Source organism: Meleagris gallopavo, chromosome 1 (assembly GCF_905368555.1).
Source record: "Meleagris gallopavo chromosome 1, MGAL_WU_HG_1.1, whole genome shotgun sequence".
Taxonomy (NCBI): Eukaryota; Metazoa; Chordata; class Aves; order Galliformes; family Phasianidae; genus Meleagris; species Meleagris gallopavo.
Window position 1 is genome coordinate 74,902,478 of NC_139404.1, and position 19,040 is coordinate 74,921,517.

The 19,040-nt window shown below is 36.9% G+C and overlaps 1 protein-coding gene across 8 annotated transcripts in view; it reads left to right on the top strand.

Moving 5' to 3' along the window:
* The window catches only part of RIMKLB (ribosomal modification protein rimK like family member B), a 42,687-nt gene extending 24,341 nt beyond the window's left edge, over positions 1-18,346 (top strand). For 6 of the 8 annotated variants that reach the window (XM_085234708.1, XM_085234728.1, XM_085234717.1 and 3 more), the window contains 4 exons: positions 8,233-8,463; positions 10,520-10,606; positions 14,099-14,302; positions 15,690-18,346. In XM_085234708.1, the coding sequence (XP_085090834.1) occupies positions 8,233-8,463; positions 10,520-10,606; positions 14,099-14,302; positions 15,690-16,153 (986 nt within the window). In that variant the 3' untranslated portion in view covers positions 16,154-18,346. Of the gene's footprint in view, positions 1-723; positions 6,713-6,748; positions 7,335-8,232; positions 8,464-10,519; positions 10,607-14,098; positions 14,303-15,689 lie in introns of those variants that run through there. The other 2 variants (XM_085234754.1, XM_085234758.1) reach the window with 2 other exon arrangements.
* The last annotated feature ends 694 nt before the right edge of the window (positions 18,347-19,040 follow it).

Consider the following 19,040-nt stretch of genomic DNA (forward strand, 5'->3'; position numbering starts at 1 on the left):
TTCTGACTGCTACTGAGCTTCTCTAAATTAGTAGCTAGATTAGGTCCCTGCTGTTTTGTCAGCTAAAGCAGATCAGAAAAGCAGTAGTCACACATGCCCAAGATTTTGAGGGAAAAGAGAAAGAGGGGGAGAGGACAGTTCTTTGTTCAGATCTCAAATAAGCATTCTTGAGTGTCATGGCAGTGGCAATGCCTACCTCATCTCAGACAATGAGCACAGGCACCAAAGAGAGGAATGTCAGCTGCTGGCAAAGGCTGCTTGTCCAGATCTAGAGCTTAAGGACTGAGTCTGTTATTCATCTGCATACACTGGAGCATTGGGCAATTGGCAAGGGAATGAAGTTCAATAAGGGTAAATGGCCCGTGCAGCACCTGTGGTGGAGTAATGCTGGAGACAGCCTGGGAGGCAAGTGACTGGAGAGCACCCCTGCAAAGAGAGATCTAGGGGTGTTAGTGCCTGCAGACTCAGCATGAGTCAGGAGTGTACCCTGGCAGCCAGGGAGCAAACTGCGTTTTTGAGTGCATTATACACAGCACAGCTGGTGGCAATTCTCCTGCTACATGATGCAGTTTCATATGGAGTGTTGTGTGCAGTTCTGGGCTTCAGATTATAAAAAAGATGTTAAAGTTCTTGAGAGCTTCCAGAGGGCAACCAAGCTGGTAACAGATTTGGAAGCCATGTCGTGTGAGAAAAGGCTGAAGAGTGCTCGGTTGGGAGAAAAGGAGGCTTAGTGGCAACCTCACTGCTCTCTGCAGTGAAGTCTCTTCTCCCTCTGAGGAGGGGAAACAGGAGATGATTCTTGGCTATGCTCCTGTCAGACTGGGTACGAGGAAAAATCAGATGAGTGGATGATAAACACTGAACTTCCTAGTGAGGTGGTTGATACCCTGTGCATGTCAGTGGTCAAAGACACATTTGGATAATACCCTTAATAAAATGCTTTAACTTTTGTTAAGCCCTCATGTGTTCAGGCAGCTGGACTATCTAGTCTTAGAAGGTCTGAATTTAGTAGGTCTGACTGAAATATTCTAAATTCTAATTCTATCTTGCTCTATCTCATGCTATGCATTAGTTACTGAGCTGTTGATGGTCTATTCCTATCATATCTCAGTTTTCTAGGTAGATTACATTCCCTTTCTTTCTCTTCCCTGCTTTTTTCTTACACCTGCATCGTGATGCTTTGACGTATTAATATTATAATGTTGCTTTATTTGGGAGAACTAATCAGTGTTTTCAAGAGTATTCATTGATTAACAATAAATTTCTAAGTTTTTAAAAATTGTATACAAATTATTTATCCTAAGTACCAGTTTTATAATGGCTTTGATGATATTTTAAAATGTCTTTGGCATTTTGAACTAGTTCAGTTTTCAGTGCATGTTTAGGGTTTTTCCCGTAAGGTCTGTATTGCGTGTCAATAATGGACATGAGAGGTATGTCAACACATTTCTGATTCAATTACTACGTAGCTTGATTCAGAAGTAATGCCTCCTATTTATTTTGGAAATTTATTATGGAAATTCAAAGGATGCAAATAGCAAAATAACCTTTTCTTTCATAGAAGAAACTATTAGTTAAATATGTATCAAAATATACTAAATGTTTTTGATGATTGTTTTTGTTTTTTTTTCCTTCCTTCTTAGGTTAATCTACATTGTTTTGTTTCAGTGAGATTCATTCAAGAGAGCTAAAGTTACTTTAAGAATGCTGCCAACAAGCTTGGCAGTAGCAATAGCTGTAGCAGTTCATTAGTAATCCAACTAATGAACCTTTTTTGCTAATCCAAGTAATAATGCCTAAAATTCTGATCTACTTCAGAAGTAATCTGAAATATTTTAAGGTGCAGAAAACTGTAAGATGACACTGCCACTAAAGGAAACAGCGGGAGAAAAAAAAAAAAAAAAAAAAGCTATTTTTAACTATTTATTTTCTGCCTCTGCACTGCCTTCTTTTTCCTTTGAATTCAAGTTGTTGTGTAGGTATAAAACTACTGTTGCAAGTAATATAGAGAAACCCTGTGAGATTTGGAACCAGCAGATGCAACAGCAAAAGAGCAGAGCTATTTCTTTCAGTGACAGAGCTGATTTTTGCTGGTTTAACAGTGTTTATGTCCAAGTGTGATGATTCATGAAGATTTAACCCCATTGACGTCTCAGGTAGCTAACTGAGACAACAAAAGTCATAAATGGTGCTCTGCGAATTTAGCTAGCCAACCTAATTTTGTGACAGACAAGCGCCAGAAATACAGAACAAAGGAGAGTATATAGTCAGAATAGATTAGTGAGATTTCATCTTTTGGTTTCAGGTTAAGTTTATTGACTCCGCTGTCTTTTAAAACCTCCTCCCAAAGTTACAATTCTAACTTCCTGTGTTGATACTAGCAACTCTGAAGCTATATAAGCTGAAAATATGTTTTTCCTCCATAAAATTCATTGCCTATTGATCATCAGCACCAGGACAGAGAGATGCTGTAGGATGTGGTAGTTGTCCATGTGTATGTTAGCTCTGACTTAAATCAGATAAGCTAAACTGATCATAAGACCCAAGTTTTTTTGTTTGTTTTTGCATGTATACGTACGCATACTTGTATAAAAATTGGAGTACCTTTTTGCAATATTAAAATAAAAAACATCTCCCTTGCTCTCACACTTAATAACTGTGAGGGTATTGTCTTCAGTATAATCAACATACTTCTAAACTCTGATCAATTTTTAATTTCAGTATATTCAAATTTATCTCACTGTGTATTTTTTTTCTTTTTTTTCCTATGGAAAGTATTTTAAATTCTTCAAACTTTGCTCAGGAACAAATCACAAAAGCAGATGAGAACTTCAAATAAGCAACCGAACAAAAAACCCCACCTCACTTGGAAAAGCAAAAATTAACTTTTCAAGGTGTTTAAAATCATGTATTTTCTTACACTGTTTTGTTCTTTGTTTCATAATTTAATCTTTTGATTCCTCTTTTTTTTTTTTTTTTTTTTTAATTTTCCTTACAACACTCCATTAAAAAATGCATCTTGACAGTTATACCACTAAAACTTGCCTATGTGGGAGTACGTCTGACATACCGTGAAGATTCTTTTTGCCTTGTTTAAATGTTTTTTGAGTAGTTTCTGAAAATATTATCTTTGTTGGTGAAATTTTTTAAATTGTGTGACTGTTTATGTACATATAAAACTGTAGCTTGTGCTTTACCATGATTTTAGTATAGCTTCTGTGTATATATTCCCACTATAAAAAAAATTCAAAGCAAGATGGTGGCCTAGAATGAATCTATGTTTATAAAATATTTTTCAGTTTTATGTTTGGGTCCAATCATTTCACATTTATGCATGACTCTGAAGTGCTTGTGATTTGGGATTATAAGCAGTGTATTGTGAATAGAAATGTAGCTCAGAAAAACAGATATAGCCATCAAGCCTAGTTAATATTAATGAGCTATACATACAGGTGGCTAGACTGTTTTCCATTGTTTGGAAAAGAATGCCTTATCCAGAATGGCTATAATTGTTTTGAGTGTCATCCGTCTCCCCAAGTTTTTCACTATCTTCATTAGCACAAGCATTTGTAAGAATGGTTCTGTATTCTTTCTTGGGAAATTAAGAGATACTCTGAGTCAAGGAAGGGACATGAAGTAGAACTGATTCAATTGAGGTGCCCATTTTCTGTTTGTAGCTGTAACAGTGCTCTGCAGTTTACAGTCTTGTTTAAATAATATTGCATTTGAAGTGCTATACTATGAAGTATCACCTGATTTGCGGACACTTACTTACAATCATTTTATAAGATAGACTTGTCAATGTATTAAAGCAGACTTTTGATTTATACAGTTGCATTTTTTTAAATGTATTCTGCTTTTGTTAATTATTCCTAAATACTTCCGTGGCAGTATTTATGTTCAAAGTGTGTGATGTTTTAAAAATTGTAGAAATGTAGTTTCATTTGTAGAGGTTTATTTTAGATGTATTTTGTTTTTGCCAGTAAACTACTACTAGTAATAAAGTTTGACGTATTTTCCTTTAGAGCTTTTATATGGCAATTGGGATTTAATTATCTTCAAGTAAGCTGTATGTAGTTATTAAACACTTTAGAACTTTAACACACGTTATGCAGCACCTTGTGCCTGACGGATACTGGAAGAGTGAATGAACCAGAAATAGTAATGCATTGCTTTGAGAACGAGAGTGAGTCAAGATTTGTAAGCAATTCAGTGATTCTTGATACAAAAGCTGATCAGTTGGGGAAAAAAACTGTTAGCAGAATGAGATGTCCTCGAATTGTGAGTAACATTTTTTGTGCTGAGAGGCTAGTCTCTTTTACTCAGCTGAAGAAATTGAATTTGTACCAGCCTACTTACTCAAAGTCTGTTCATTTGGGAAGCGTTAGTAAATCCAAAGTGGTTGGACTGATATATTGGTATAGTGAAGTTGAGAGAGCTGGAGACTTTCAGGATAGCATACTGATATCTGAGGTGAAGTCTGAAATTTTTTGGGGGGTGTGAGAATTTCTTATTCCCTCTTAGTTTCTTTTAAGAATGTGATAGAAGCTGGTATATGTTTAGTGTTTTTGAAAATGTAGTTCAAATTTTTTATTTCAGAATGTTGTGTGCGTAGTGGACGTATACTATTCTATTCGTATACTGCTGATATTAGAAACGTGTTCCACATGCTTAAAATGTACTTCGTACTGAAACAGTTTTTTCCTGCTTTATTGTGTTATGGGTTTGAATATGGAAACGTGTTTACTGGCTCTTTTTTAACATACGTGAAAGTACTACCTAATATAGTATTTCTCCCTGAAAAAGTTTCTTTTTCCTTTCTCTTGTGCTTATGCTCTTTGGGTTTCTTATTTAGGCCATAACTTCTGATGTTTCCAGCTACTTTCATATTTTCATCTATTATAGAGTATCAATTAATACTGATTACTCAAATTGTGTAAAAACAGAATCAGTAACAGTATTTTGATATCAGTGATTAGATTTACTGCAGCCTGAGCAGTTCTCCTAGTACTTGTGCTTTTAAGCATTTAACTTTGTATTGTACCATTTCATTAAAAAAGTTAACCAAGCTGTGGTCCTTACGGCTGTGCTGTACTAGAAGACCTGAATTTGAATCCTAGGTAAGCCATGGTCTTGTGGTCTTGTTGAATCAGATTTTTTTTTTTTTGATTGTTTTCCAAAACAGTAATCTGTAGTGAAAATAGTTTTATCAATTTGATTATTACTGAGATTTATATTTTAAGTTAATTCCTGTTTGATTATAATGTCTGCAAAAAACTTCTTTTGCACTTTATTCTTAATACTGTGGTGTTTGCTGTTTAATGTTAAAGGTCTGCCATATTCCATTTTGTAGACTTACATCTCATGGGGGAATGCCAAAGAAAATTGAGTGAAAGAACAGGTCTTGCTTGAATGCAGGATTTACGTGTATTTTTGAGGTAGTGATATAGTGATAATGATAAATATACTGTGATATTCCAGCTCAGGTGTCTTCTACCTCATAGGGCCAAAGAATACCCAAATGTTTTGTAACTTCAGAATTTTTTTCTGAGCAGTACTGATACTACAAAAGATATTACAGTTATCTGTTTTCCATGTGTGCGATGTCATGGGCATCATTTGAGGAGGCCAACAAATGGACCAAGTTGCTATTGTTTGAGGTACTTGCACATGGTTTGAATTTCTGAATTTCTGCCTCCTGCTTTTTTTTTTTTTTTTTTTTTTAATGAGATCTGTTCATTGTCTGCAGGCAACCATGAGTGTAAATCACTGCTACTGTTGTGGGACTGGAACAGTGCCATTACTGTAAAGGAAATAGACCCTATCTCAGTTTTCAAAAAACATTTGATTAGCTCTTAACCCCACTGTAGCGCTTATTTTATTATTTTATTATTATTTTATTTTATTTTATTTTATTTTCATCTTCTTCTTTGCATTCATGAGTTGTTTCTCCAGAAGAGAAATTATTTGTGTGCATCAATATGTTCTGTGTTACTGTTTTTAGTGCATCATAGTAAATAAAGCATTGTTTTATCAACCCACTCATCAATAATCAATAATTAACTGCTGGGTGTTAGGTGGAATGTTGTATACAAGCTTGTTCTTCAAAGTGGCAGAATCTGACTCCTTTTTGCTGTAATAAAGTTGCTTCTGTTTGAGGCACTGTGTTGCTGGGAAACTGCTGCTAATTTTTATGGCATATGTCAGTAGTGGTGACTCAAATTGTACATGTCATTGAGTAGCTCTACTCCTTGTTTGTAAACTCTTTTCTGTTAGGAGAGAGGGAGAAAAAAAGTGTTCTGCAGGGAAGACTATCCAAAGAAGAGAAAATATTTGAATTGGGAGCAAAAGCTCAGATTGTTCTGTTGATAATGACACTTTACTTCCAGTGTCACTCAAGGGGAGAGGTTGCCTGTCTGAATTTACACCAGTCTCTTAGTCAAGTCTAACAGAAGAACCCTACATTTGTACTGTTTTCTTTTTCAAATTCCAGTTTCTAATGTGGAGAACTTCAGCATGTGATATGGCTGGAAAGAAGAATAGTGAATTAGACTCTTGAGAGTTTATGAATTAGGAAACTGGAGTTTTGGTTCACTGCAGAGGTGTATGGTGGCAATTCTGGGAGTCTGTAGAAAATAGAGTACTTTGTAAAATGAGTTGCTTCAGAGTCTGCACATGAATCAGAACATGCATGCAGTTACAGTTCAAAAAAGTGAGTGTATCTGAATGTAAACCTTAATATGTTTTCTAGATGTGTAAATGAAATAAATGGAATCTGACTGACAAGTTAGAGTATTTTCTTAAATCTGTACTCTTTTTCTGATTAAAGAAGATGATAGTCCATTTCCTGATATTCACATTCAACTCAGATTTCCATCAATCTTTGTTTTTAATCTTATTTGGGATGCTTCTATAAGACTGTGTGTGTGTCTGAAGCCTGCTTATTTAAACACACAGATCATGTCAGCTGCAATGCGGCAGTGCTTGGTGATAATGAGGTTAACATCCAGAGTATCCGTCTGTTTGTTTTCTGATCTCTCTACAATTCTGGCAATGGGAACTGGGGATGAGGGGAAGAGATTTTTATTGGATATGGCTTTGTTTTAGCTCTATGCCTTTCTGATGGCTGGGCAATATATTTCTACTTCCATTTAGGGAGCATCGTGTTTATTTCATTATTTTTTGGTGCAAGCTCTAAGATACAGCCTGGTTGAAAAAAGAAAGCTGAAAGTACACATAGAATCCCTTGTCCCCAGAGAGTTGCTTCAAATGTACTTTAAAATGAAAATAAAAAGAAAATATACTTCCTGACAGTATGCCTGTCTACAGATTGGGTAGGTACATGTCTGTGTTTGAAAAGTAATGACTTTGGAATAGAGCTAATCAGGTAATTATTTTGGGCTAAGTCTAGATAGTTAGAACAGGCCTTTCATAGGCACAGAAATGCGGATGAACTATGATTTCTCAGCTCATTTTTTTCTCATTTTTAACCTTTAAGTTGCTGGCAGCAGTGTGGACTGTGTATTTTACATTCAGATCAGTTGGTCTTAAAGGCAAATAAAGTGAATATAAAATACTTGTCTTTTCCCATTTTCAGCTGTCAGACTGTCTTCACCAAGCTTGATGTCTTCCCAACTGATCCTGTCATATTTCTGTGCTTGCAACTTTCTTTCCATGTTTTTTTCTTTTTTTCAGAGACATTGTCTGTAAAACTGTAGGTCATGAGAAAGTGATGGCACTCGTCTTGGTGATGGAGCTGACTTTCCTTACAGTTCCTTCCCTAATGTTAACTAGTGCTGCCCTGCTAGCTGATAATATTAATTTTGAGTATTTATTTATTATATGTCAGATTTTTAAATGATGTGCTAAAAATGTTGCTTTTTAAAGTGTCATATTTATCTCAATTACTTTGGTGATGGTGTAACACGATTTCACAAGCAGAGGAATCAATATAAGTGGACCTGAGAAAGGTAGAAACTGTATCATGTAGGCAAGACATATGTGTGAGAGGCAAGCATTTCCTGAGTTATTGTTACTGCTCTTGTCATTGTAGTGTACAGCTAACATGCAGAGGAAGGTTGGCAATTCAATCTAGCAAAAAGTTTTTTGTCCTGGGAAATGGCCTAAAATTATGTGCCTTAATACAATCTAGAAGTAGTGTATGAAGCTGCATGACTGAGAAGAAGCTGTTTTAGTGCTCACCACTGGAATGGTTTTGTTTTCCTTCTTTAGGTCTTCGGGTGAACGGGGAGCTTATTACTGCTTACCCCCAAGTGGTGGTCGTCCGGGTACCAACACCTTGGGTCCAAAGTGACAGTGATATTACAGTCCTTCGCCATCTAGAGAAGATGGGCTGTCGGTTAATGAATCGTCCCCAGGCCATCCTCAACTGTGTCAATAAGTTCTGGACGTTTCAAGAACTTGCTGGTCATGGTGTGCCCCTGCCAGACACCTTTTCATATGGTAAGCCTTTGGAATCAAATAATAGAATAGTTGCCTGCAGAATTTATGCTTTTATAGCGAGTCAAGTTTTGAAAATCCTTAGAATTAAGTAGGGAGAGGCTGATTCCACGTATAAGTGATCAGTAACTAGAAAAAGTATGGTAGTCACATGCTGGTTTTGTCTTTGTTGGTTAGCTGTGATATTTTATGAAGAGTAGTGTAATTATGCCTCTACCTCCCAGCAATTAACATTGCTGATTACTTCTAAAACACCTTGAACTCTTCCAGTTGCCTAAAACAACGGACAGAATCTCAGGGAACGGAATGTTATAGGATATTGAAGATCTAGAGTTTAGTAAAATCTGAAAATATGTCCAACTTCTATATAAATAAAAACATCTGTAAATATATTAGTTGTTATGAAAGGCCAGAAATAGCACAAGCTCACATGTTCAAGTACTTATTAACAGTTCTTTGAGGTTTGGTTTCCCTCTGGAGTTCCCTCCATCAGTTAATTACTGATGCTCCTTGTTCCTGCCTCTGGAGTCTTGGGTTCATTACAGAGTGCCAGATTAAGAGAACCATTTGTTTGAGCTACCATGGTTTTGTTTTTGCTTTAATTAAAATACATTTAAAAAATGGAATGCACCTCTCACCTTTCCTTTCTTTTTTGAGAAGCATTAGTGCTTTCCTCTCCTTTGTGCGGTTACACTGATAGGCTTTTCTAATGAAAAATTAGCAAAAACACAAACTTGATAAAAGCATCAGTCAACTATTTCTATCAATTACTGTGAAAACGCATTTGAGAAGAAATATCCATTCTTTATAGATAGTTGCTCTAGCTGTTTAAGAAAGGGATGAGTTTTTAATTCATTGTGGGGAAAGGGAAACTAAGAATGACGGAGTAGTTGGAGAACATCTGTGTTTCTTCCTAACTCCCTGCCTGTCTTTTAGTTCTTTTAATACCTGTCTCTGGAATTTGACAGAAGTTTTACCTTTCTTTTTTGCACAAGTATCAAGTTATCACGGGGAGTTGGCTTTGCCAAGAAAAACAGGATGTACTGAACTACACTTTATTCTGTGATATGCGTTAAAATCTGTGGTGGAGTAGTGCTAGCTGCTTCTGGCTTTCTGACCAGTGTCCTGGCTTAAGTTCTGTGCTTTACTGGACATGGTTTTAAAGGAGTCTCATCCCTTCATCTGCTGACTTATCTTATTTCTTCTACTGTGGTCAGCCTCCTGTGAATCAAAGAACTCAAATAAAATTAAAGCGTCCATCATAAATGTTAAATGTTACTCTTTAAGATTCTTACAGATTAAATGCAGCAAGAAGATCAAAGTGGTAATTCAAGAAATAGGGAGAAAGAGATGCAAGAGACTTAAGTCTTAGAAAAGGGGAAATGGGTCACAAAATTTGAATTGCTATTGCTGTCAGAATTATGCCTTTACTTTGTATTCCGTACTGTTTTTCTGGCTTGTAGTTTGGATGGAACTGTTCCTGGTGTTATGTCTGTGCTATTTTCCTGTTAGAAAATCTGGATGATAAAGTAGAAGGGCTAAACTGGAACAGGATGGTGGAATCAGGGCATTCAAATTTGAATTTGGGGTTGTGATCAATGACCACTATCATTATTAAACATTTGTTAATCTAAAAGAGATTTAGGTTATGATTAAATTCTTAACTAAGAGAATGGTGAGGCACTGGCATAGGCTGCCCAGGGAAGCCTTGGAGGCATTTAAGGCCAGGTTGGATGGGGCCTCGGGCAGCCTGATCTAGGAGTTGGCAACCCTGTCCACAGCAGGTGGGCTGGAACTGAATCTTTACTGTCTCTTCCAACCTAAGCCATTTTATGATTGTCAGTTTGTGTCTTACATTTCAAAGGAAGTAGAAATTGATAAGGCACAGATTACAAACACCTTAAAATTCTGATTCTGATTTGTGACCAAATACTTAAGTGTTATTTTTTTTCTCTGCATTATCTAAGCTGGAAGAGTAAGAGGAATGTGTCACAATTAAATCCCCAGTTTGGGTACACCAGGCTGGTGGCATATAATATTATTGGTTTTCTTTTACCAGGTGGTCATGAGAATTTTGCCAAAATGATTGATGAGGCAGAAGTGCTGGAGTTCCCTATGGTGGTGAAGAACACGCGGGGTCACCGAGGTGGGTCTGAGATCAGAGGTGAAGGCAGGGAGTACTCTGAGCAGAGCTTGAGATTTTGTGTTGTCAAGGAGTAATAGTTAAGAAGGTTTTCTATTAGGTGTTGAACTTCTTTTGCAGTACTTGTAAATTCTTCTAGTCTCCAAATTCTGAATGTTGAGTAGGCAGTAGGCAATACTGGGAAATAGTTTTAATAGAACATGATCTTGAAATACCAGGGAGGGTAAGGGTTCGAAGTTAATAGTACATTAGTTACTTTGGAGCGCTTTGAACTGGAATAATGGAAGGCCTAGCTCCAGGGATATGGAGAAGTGCCTACCTACCTGGACTTTAGGAATGTTTCTAAACAGGCATAAGAAATAAAATTTTAGTTCAATAAACCTTAATTTGTCTTTTCTTTCTAAATGACTTTTTCTATAGTTAGGATTCTGATTTAAATATAATCTCCTATACAGTTTGCCAAATGGAATCTTTTTTTGGGGGGAAAAAAAAATCTCTGACAGTACTGGTGATAGTGCAGCAGGTTCATGTGAAATTTTTCTGTTATCATTCTTTTGATTTAAGTGTTGGATCTAAAATACTACATCAATTCATTTTAATGGTAGATAGTGATCTACTAAAGTAAAAAGGTTTGGAATCAATTTTAGAGGTTATTTATATATAAAATCACAGTGTTTTTAATCCACTTTGAAAAATATTAGAGTAATAAGGAGACTGAAGCTGATGTTTAAGCACATATACCAGGAGTTACCATAAACTAATAGAAATATACCCACATGACACCACTTCTTCCTTCTTATTGCACCTGTTTATTCCCACACGATTGTTCTGGTGCATCTCTTCTGAAACATGATGATTTCTGTAAACGTTCAGTAAATGATTCAGGAACAATTATTAGCTAAATCTAGACTGGTTATGTTTATTTGAATTAATTCCTTGCTTGAATTACCATTTATTATCACAAATTCTGCACTGATGTAGTGGAAGACTAAGAGCAAAAGGCTGTGGCAGTAGAATATTTTGGCAGTAATACTTATTTGTATGGTCTTAAAGTGCTTGCAGACCTTTGCAATCTGTGATATTGGAATTTGACTTTTCAGCAAGCTGAATTTGACAAATGTGGAGTAACTGAGGAACTGGATTGGGTTTGCCTTGACATTGCTTCTAGTTAAGATCTAGAAATAATTGTAGAGTTTGTAGCTATTGATTTTCTTTTCAAATTTTTAGCTAGAATTCATATGAATCTCTGCTTAAGGCTAGTGTATCCTGGGCTGCATTAGGCAAAGTACTGCCAGCAGGTGAGGGTAGTGACCCTTCCTATCTACTCAGCACTGGAAAAGCCACACCTCAAGTCTGAATCCAGTGCTGGGCTCTCAGAACAAGAGGGACATAAAGCTGAGGTACAGCAAAGGGCCATGAAGATGATCAAGGAATTGGAGCACCTCTTCTGTGAGGGTAGGCTGGGAAGAGAAGGGACCATTAAGCTTAGAGAAGAGAAGGCTCAGAGGGCATTTTACCAAGTCTACAATTATCTAAAGGGAGAGTGTCAAGAGGATAGAGCTAGGCTCTTTTCGGTCGTGCCCAATGCCAGGCTGTGTACACAAACTAGAACGCAGGATGTTCCCTATGAGTGCCAGGAAACACTTCCATGGTATGTGTGTGACTGAGCACTATCACAGGTTGGCCAGATTGGCTGCGGAGTCTCTTCCACAAAGATGCTCAAAAGCAATTTGGACATGGTCCTGGGCAACCTGCTGTAGGTGCCCCTGCTTGAGTAAGTGTTGGGACCAGATGACCTCCACAGGGTCCTAACGCATCAATTAATTCTGTAATTTTGCTTACAAATTTTACATACTTCACGTACCATACATTTTAATGCAAATTTATCACAGTGCCTGCACTTTCACATTAAGAGAGTTGGGGAAACTTCTTCAAATTAATTTAAGATGGACCATTTTCAAATGGTATTTAAAATTGAGACAAATGTTCACAGGAGTCATTTAATGAATAATAGTCATGCTCACCTAAGCCAATTTTCTGCAGTTTGCTACTGCTGCAAATGTGCCATTTTTATTTTGCCAAGATTTTGTGGTGATGCATAATCACCAAAAACTAAGTAGTTATCCTCCAAAGCATCATTCATTCTGCCCAGTTCTAGGTATACAGTAGGGAGTAACTGCCAGTAGGAGAGCTAAACTTGGGCATGGGAGAGATCATGTGGAAGATTTTGCTTTTTTTGTCCTACTTTTAAGTCTACGTTCTGCTTCTGTGATTCTTCAATTCTTTCATTCTGTGTTCCTCAAGCAGCATTTTGTGCTGTGAGGGACTTAAGCCCTGAGAAAGCAGACTTTTCCAGTTGAGCACTTGCTAGAATTCTTAGCACATTATTTCTGCTAGGTCTGCTACAGTTGCATTCTGTTTTCTTAGAATAGGCAATTTATAAATCGATTTTTGCATTTTCTTAGTATTGCAGCGTAACTCAGTGACAATTGTGCCATAAAAAATCAGTGTAGCTTTATTGCAAAACATACATTTAATATGACATGAATGAGTCATTAACAAAGTGAGAGAGGAATTGGGAGAAGTAGCTAAAGATGGAAACGGATGACTTCTTGTAAGACTAGAAAAGAGATGGAAGTGGTGGAGTCTTCCTCAAATGCTTTTAATTTGTATTAGTAAAATTGGATGAGAACAGAGAAGTCTTTGTGCGTTAGAAGTGAAGGAGAATGAAATGTGACATGTTTGAACTTAAAACAAATCTTTGCTAAGTTTGCTGGCAGAAAAGCCAGTAATTTCTGAAGAGCTAAAGAGGTTTTTTTTCAAAATTACAGTGCATACCATTTATGTTTTGTAGAATGTTCAGCTAAATTTATCTTGAATACTTTGGAGTGTTGTATTTTGTTCTGAACTAAGTTGCTTCACAGCTAAGCCTCATTCTGGAATTTTGAGTTCCTAGAAGTACTGGGAAGAGCAGCTTTCAGCAACTTCCTGGTAGTGAAGCAGCTTTGCAATAACACACTAGTCATTTCAGAGCTCCTAGCAACCTGTTGTTTAGCAGTTTCATGTGGTTAGTTCTTGCCGTATCAAACATGTAGGCTATGGGTCTAATTAAATGTCTACTGTTTTTGTAGTGTTTTTTGCCTTTTTCTCTCATTAAGGACTTGTTAACTTTACCACCCCAAAACAAACTGAAATTGCAAAAACATCTCCTTTATCTAAAGCTTTTTGGTTTTGTTTGTTTACTTTTATTTTTTATTTATTTTTATACTCTTCTCATGGCTCCTCTATTCTTTCAGTACTTGAATGCTTAGAAGCACTGAAGCACTGGAATGTTAATGTGCACAGAAGAATTTGTAAATGCACTTAAGCTACAGATAGTGCATATAAGAATGAGCAACATAGTGGTCAGAGGTTTTACTTCTCTGTGTTGAATCACTGACTCAACACAAATTAGTAGCTTCTTCCAATCCTACAATGCATCCTTTTTTTATACAGGCAAAGCTGTGTTCCTGGCACGAGACAAGCACCATCTGGCAGACCTGAGCCATTTGATCCGTCATGACGCCCCATATTTATTTCAAAAATATGTTAAAGAGTCCCATGGCAAGGATGTACGTGTCATCGTAGTAGGAGGCCGTGTGGTGGGCACCATGCTCCGTTGCTCTACAGATGGGAGAATGCAGAGTAACTGCTCACTTGGTAGGAAAAACTTTGTTCATAGTTTTGATCAAAATATTTGAATTCAGAAAAAGGACAAACCCAGTTGCAATAAACTGAAAGTTTTATTTTGTATTATCTGTGTTTACCTTTAAATGTTTACAGAGGAAACGTGAGAGCAAGAACTAGGTGAAATATGCATCACACAAACCTATAATCAGAAACTATCTTTGCCCTATGTATTAGATGAGTAGGACAGATAGAAGGGATGGGAAGTTCTAAGAGCACAAACAGAGCATATGATGCAATGGAGTAGAAAAACAAAAGGTAATGGAAAACCAGAGAAAAAATGAGACCACCAATTTGGAAAAGAGTAGAGTACTAAGAGAGAAAACGGTTTAAGGCAATCAACAAAAGTTGTGTTTTAGAGCTGCTTGTGCTGCCTTAAGTTTGTCAGTCTCCTCCCTGCAACTTTTTTTTTCCCTAAAAAACATGTCTGTGAGGAAGTTTACTACTCAGATTGTTGTATACTTAGATCTGTGTTTCTGCATCACTTTTTGTAAGCCAGGAGAGGGTGAAAGGAAAAAGGAGGGTCAGGGTTCCTGGCTAGTAACTTCACTGAAATTACTGAAACTGACCTGAGCAGGGAGTGGAAGAAATGTCTTCATGTACAGTACAGTTTTAGTAAGTCAAAATGCGTTAGAGATTTTAGTTACTACTTCTCAATGCTCGGGAAATGCAGCCTGAAAGATTTTTCTGCTAAATGTTTTTAGTGTTGTTTTATATTTTTAAACTTAAGTGATCTGATAAATGAAGTTTGTGTCATTTAGTACTTAGATGATGGTCTGTGTAGTAGACAAGTTGAGGTACAGTGTTCCAGAATTCTTTCTTTAGAGACAGTAACTTATGACAGCGAACTGTGAGAGATACAAACAAATAAAAATGTCCTAACCCTCTTCCCCCACAGTTCTATCTGGTAGATCTGTATTCTCATCAAGAACATTTGGTTCTTGGATGATTTATTGTGATAACTTACAAATATATATAGTAAGCCTCTATCTTAAGGGAGGAAACGAGGGTATGTATAGAAAGCCTCTATCTTACAAGTAGAAACAGAGATGATTTGTTTAGTCATCTTTTTAATACCCCGAAGATAGCAAAAATATATAATGACACCTTTCTTCACTATTATTACTATTTTTTAAACAAGTCGTAGTTTTGATCTGCCTTATGCAGAATCTTTTGAAGTCCTGCTAGGTTTCAAGTTATTAGCAGTTGTTGTGGCAAGAAGGTTGCTTTTTGAGTTGTTATCATCCCTATGCTTGCAGGCTTGCTTTGGATCTTCGACTGAACTGCACCAGCCAGGCAAGAAGTATGTTGGTCACCTGTGTCCAGAATAGGCACTGAGTTTTTTTCACTTTTTTTGCAGGTGGTGTAGGGATGATGTGCTCACTGAGCGAACAAGGCAAGCAACTGGCAATCCAAGTGTCCAACATCCTGGGTATGGACGTGTGTGGCATTGACCTACTGATGAAGGACGACGGTTCATTCTACGTCTGTGAGGCCAATGCAAATGTAGGTTTCATTGCCTTTGACAAGGCTTGCAATCTAGATGTAGCTGGTATCATAGCGGACTATGCCACTTCTCTCCTAACCCCCGGTCGCTTGACGCGGCGCATGTCCTTACTCTCTGTGGTGTCCACGGCAAGCGAGACTAGCGAGCCTGAGCTGGGCCCTCCAGCTAGTGCCGTTGTCGACAATATGAGTGCTAGCTCCAGCTCTGTCGACAGCGACCCTGAGACCACGGAGAGAGAGTTGCTCACCAAGCTCCCGGGGGCTCTATTCAACATGAACCAGCTATTAGCCAATGAGATCAAACTTCTTGTGGAGTGATGCCACATGTAAATAGATGACCAACAGAACTCTCTTGTAAAATTTTCTTTGAAACCAACTTGCAGTGCTGTTTATTAGAGAAACTCAGAGAAATGAGGAAAGGAGAATCAGTCAAGAGAGCAAGATTAAAAGGCATGTGTTCTGTGACAGCTGCCTCTATTTTTTTGCAGAACGTAATACTGTGATAATTCTTCAGCACTATTGTTGTAATGAAGATGTTTAATTTACAGCCTAAATGGGAGTTTTATTTAGATGCTGCTTTAGTTCTGCAACATATTGCAGTGCATGGGTGTTTGCAGGAAAGCATTGAAATATGTTTAACTGGAAGATTTTCAGAAAGTTCTGGCAGCTCTCTAGAAACCTTTGTGAATTAATGCAGCAGTTAACTATCTTGTGCTCTCTAAGGCTTGATCCTGTAAATTGCTGACTGCCTTTAATTGTCAGTGAGAGTGAAGGTGTTAAAAGGCCAGGTATATAAAACTCCTGGATGCCTACTATTCCCACTCTTGTGGTAAATTCAGCATAGTTTTGAAATCATCTCTTTCAGACCTTACAGGGTGTGGCCCTTCAAATGTTGAGACAGAGAGTGTCAGTTGCCCTAATGTGAGCTTCTGTACAAGTCTCAAATTGGTGCCATCTCGATATTAACAGGCAGATTTGTGTCTGTTTTTCTTTGAGACATTTGAAAGAGGATTTCTAGTACCTCAGATTTTTTCACTTCAAATCCTGAGTTTGGGAGGTATGCAGGGGAATGGGTCATGTTATACTGTGGTAGAAGTGGCACATTTTAACTATTTTTTGCATGGTTGGAGGAGTTAAACAGCACTGTAATGTTTGGTGTATAAAATAATGTTTAATCCAATGTGAAAAAAAATTACACTAGTTTAAAAAAAAATGTGCATTGGCTTGTATTTGTTAGTGTTTTAGTCATTTTGAGAGAGATCTGCAATGTTAATGTTCCTTTTTTTTTTTTTTTAATACATGCTAGTCCAACACTCCCTTCTCTATGCCTGCATCTATAACAATGGCCAAAGTGAGAACACTGCAGACTACTTACTAAGAAAACACTGAGTTAAAGTCTGTACTATGTTTTTTTGTTTGTTTGTTTTGGCTTTTTTTTTTTTTTGAGTGGGAGGGGTATTTTTTGCTTTTTATGGGGGAAAAATATGACAAGGTGTGGAGAAGTGAAAAGTTGGTGAAAAGTGATTAGAAATCTAGAGGTACATTAGAATAAAGTTGCAGTTCATACAATACTTAGAAGGCTTACTTTTTCCCATTGAGAGTATTTAAAAGCTGATGTCAGAAATCTGACGTCAGTGCATAACTGAGAAGTTCTCAATTCTTTGGCAAACATGCAGCAAATTAAATTTTAAAAAAGGGAAAAAAAAAAAAAGGAAGAAAAAAAAAAAGGGGGAAGAGAGCTCAGCCAGAATAATAATAATTAAAAAAAATATAACCTAGGTCCATAAACACTTAACAAATTGATTCTGTACTCTTATGTGTATGTGGTGTGAACGCACACACTTGTGTGTGTTTGTGAATGCACATTTGCTTTGCTTCATTTCTTTCTGAGTTTTGTCTATTTAGATCCTAATTTTTTTCTAGGCTGCCTGATTTTTCTTAGTTGTTCTGGCTGTGCATTTTCTCATTAGCCTTGAACTGTTTTGGGTAACACATAACCAGAACAGAGCTTTTTAGTCAGTTATTCAGTCCCTATTTTCCCCTCCTCCTTTTCTTCCACCTTCTTCTCCTCTGTTCTCATTCCATTCCCATTTTTCTGGGATCATAAAGCCCTGGAACTATATATATATATATATAAACTATATATATATATATATATATATAATATAAAAGATAAGCCTCTTTTTTAAATACACAAAGTAAAATGTTTACAATTGAAAAACAATCTTGTGAAAGTAGGGTTTGTTTGGAGGGGGGTTGTGTGTGTGCAATGCTGCTGTTTCCTGGATACTTTAATGAAGCATGTCCCATGTACCCTCTGAGGCTCTGCACTGCCCACCTCTGCGGCCCCTCTTCACCTCTTTGCTGCTCTGCTGTTTTATCTTCACTTGGACCTTAAACACAACTCATGGACACTATGCAGAGAGTCTTCAAGAGGCAATAAACAGAACAGTATTAATCTGCTTTTGTGGAGGTTTGATCATGCTTCTTTGTACAGTTCTTTTTTTTTTTTTTATAAAAAAAAGGATTGTAATAAAATGGCTTTTTTTTTTTTGGTAGAATTAAATATTATTATTAAAATCAAGTGTAAGGTTGACTTGTGGTATTAAGCAGGAGAAATGGACTAGCTGGTCCAGCAACAAAAGGGGGTTCAGTGGTCTGGATATTGTCAAGTCTTTTATTCCTAAACCTTGAAGTGCACAGGCTGTATCTGAAGAATATTAAGGTCTTTAACTTCTATGAAGAGCTGCAGAAACACAGAACACAAAAGGAAGCTGATTTTCTGGTCACTTAGCAGTACACTGTTCTTCAGAAACTCTTCTCTCCTTGTGTGTTTATCGAAGAGGAATTTGGATGTTGGTTCTTTTTTTTTCCTTTTTCTTTTCCTTTTTTTTTTTTGTTGGTAGGTGCTTGCACTCATTGAGAAGCTGATGGGTCAGTCTTCACCTTTTCAGCTGTGGATCACATAAAGCAAATATGGAATAGAAACAGGGAGTCAGCTGGTATAGTAGGATCTCTGTACTTCTCTCACAATAATGTCTTTAAGGCAAAAGAACAGGTAACTGAACATTCTGGGCTCCATTCTATTTTGTGGAGAAATGTTGTGTTACACAGTAACTTTACATTTCTCTCACTCTTTCAGAATATCCAGATAACATTTTACCATAATAAAATAGGAGTAGTAAATAGCCATAAGATTTTTTGA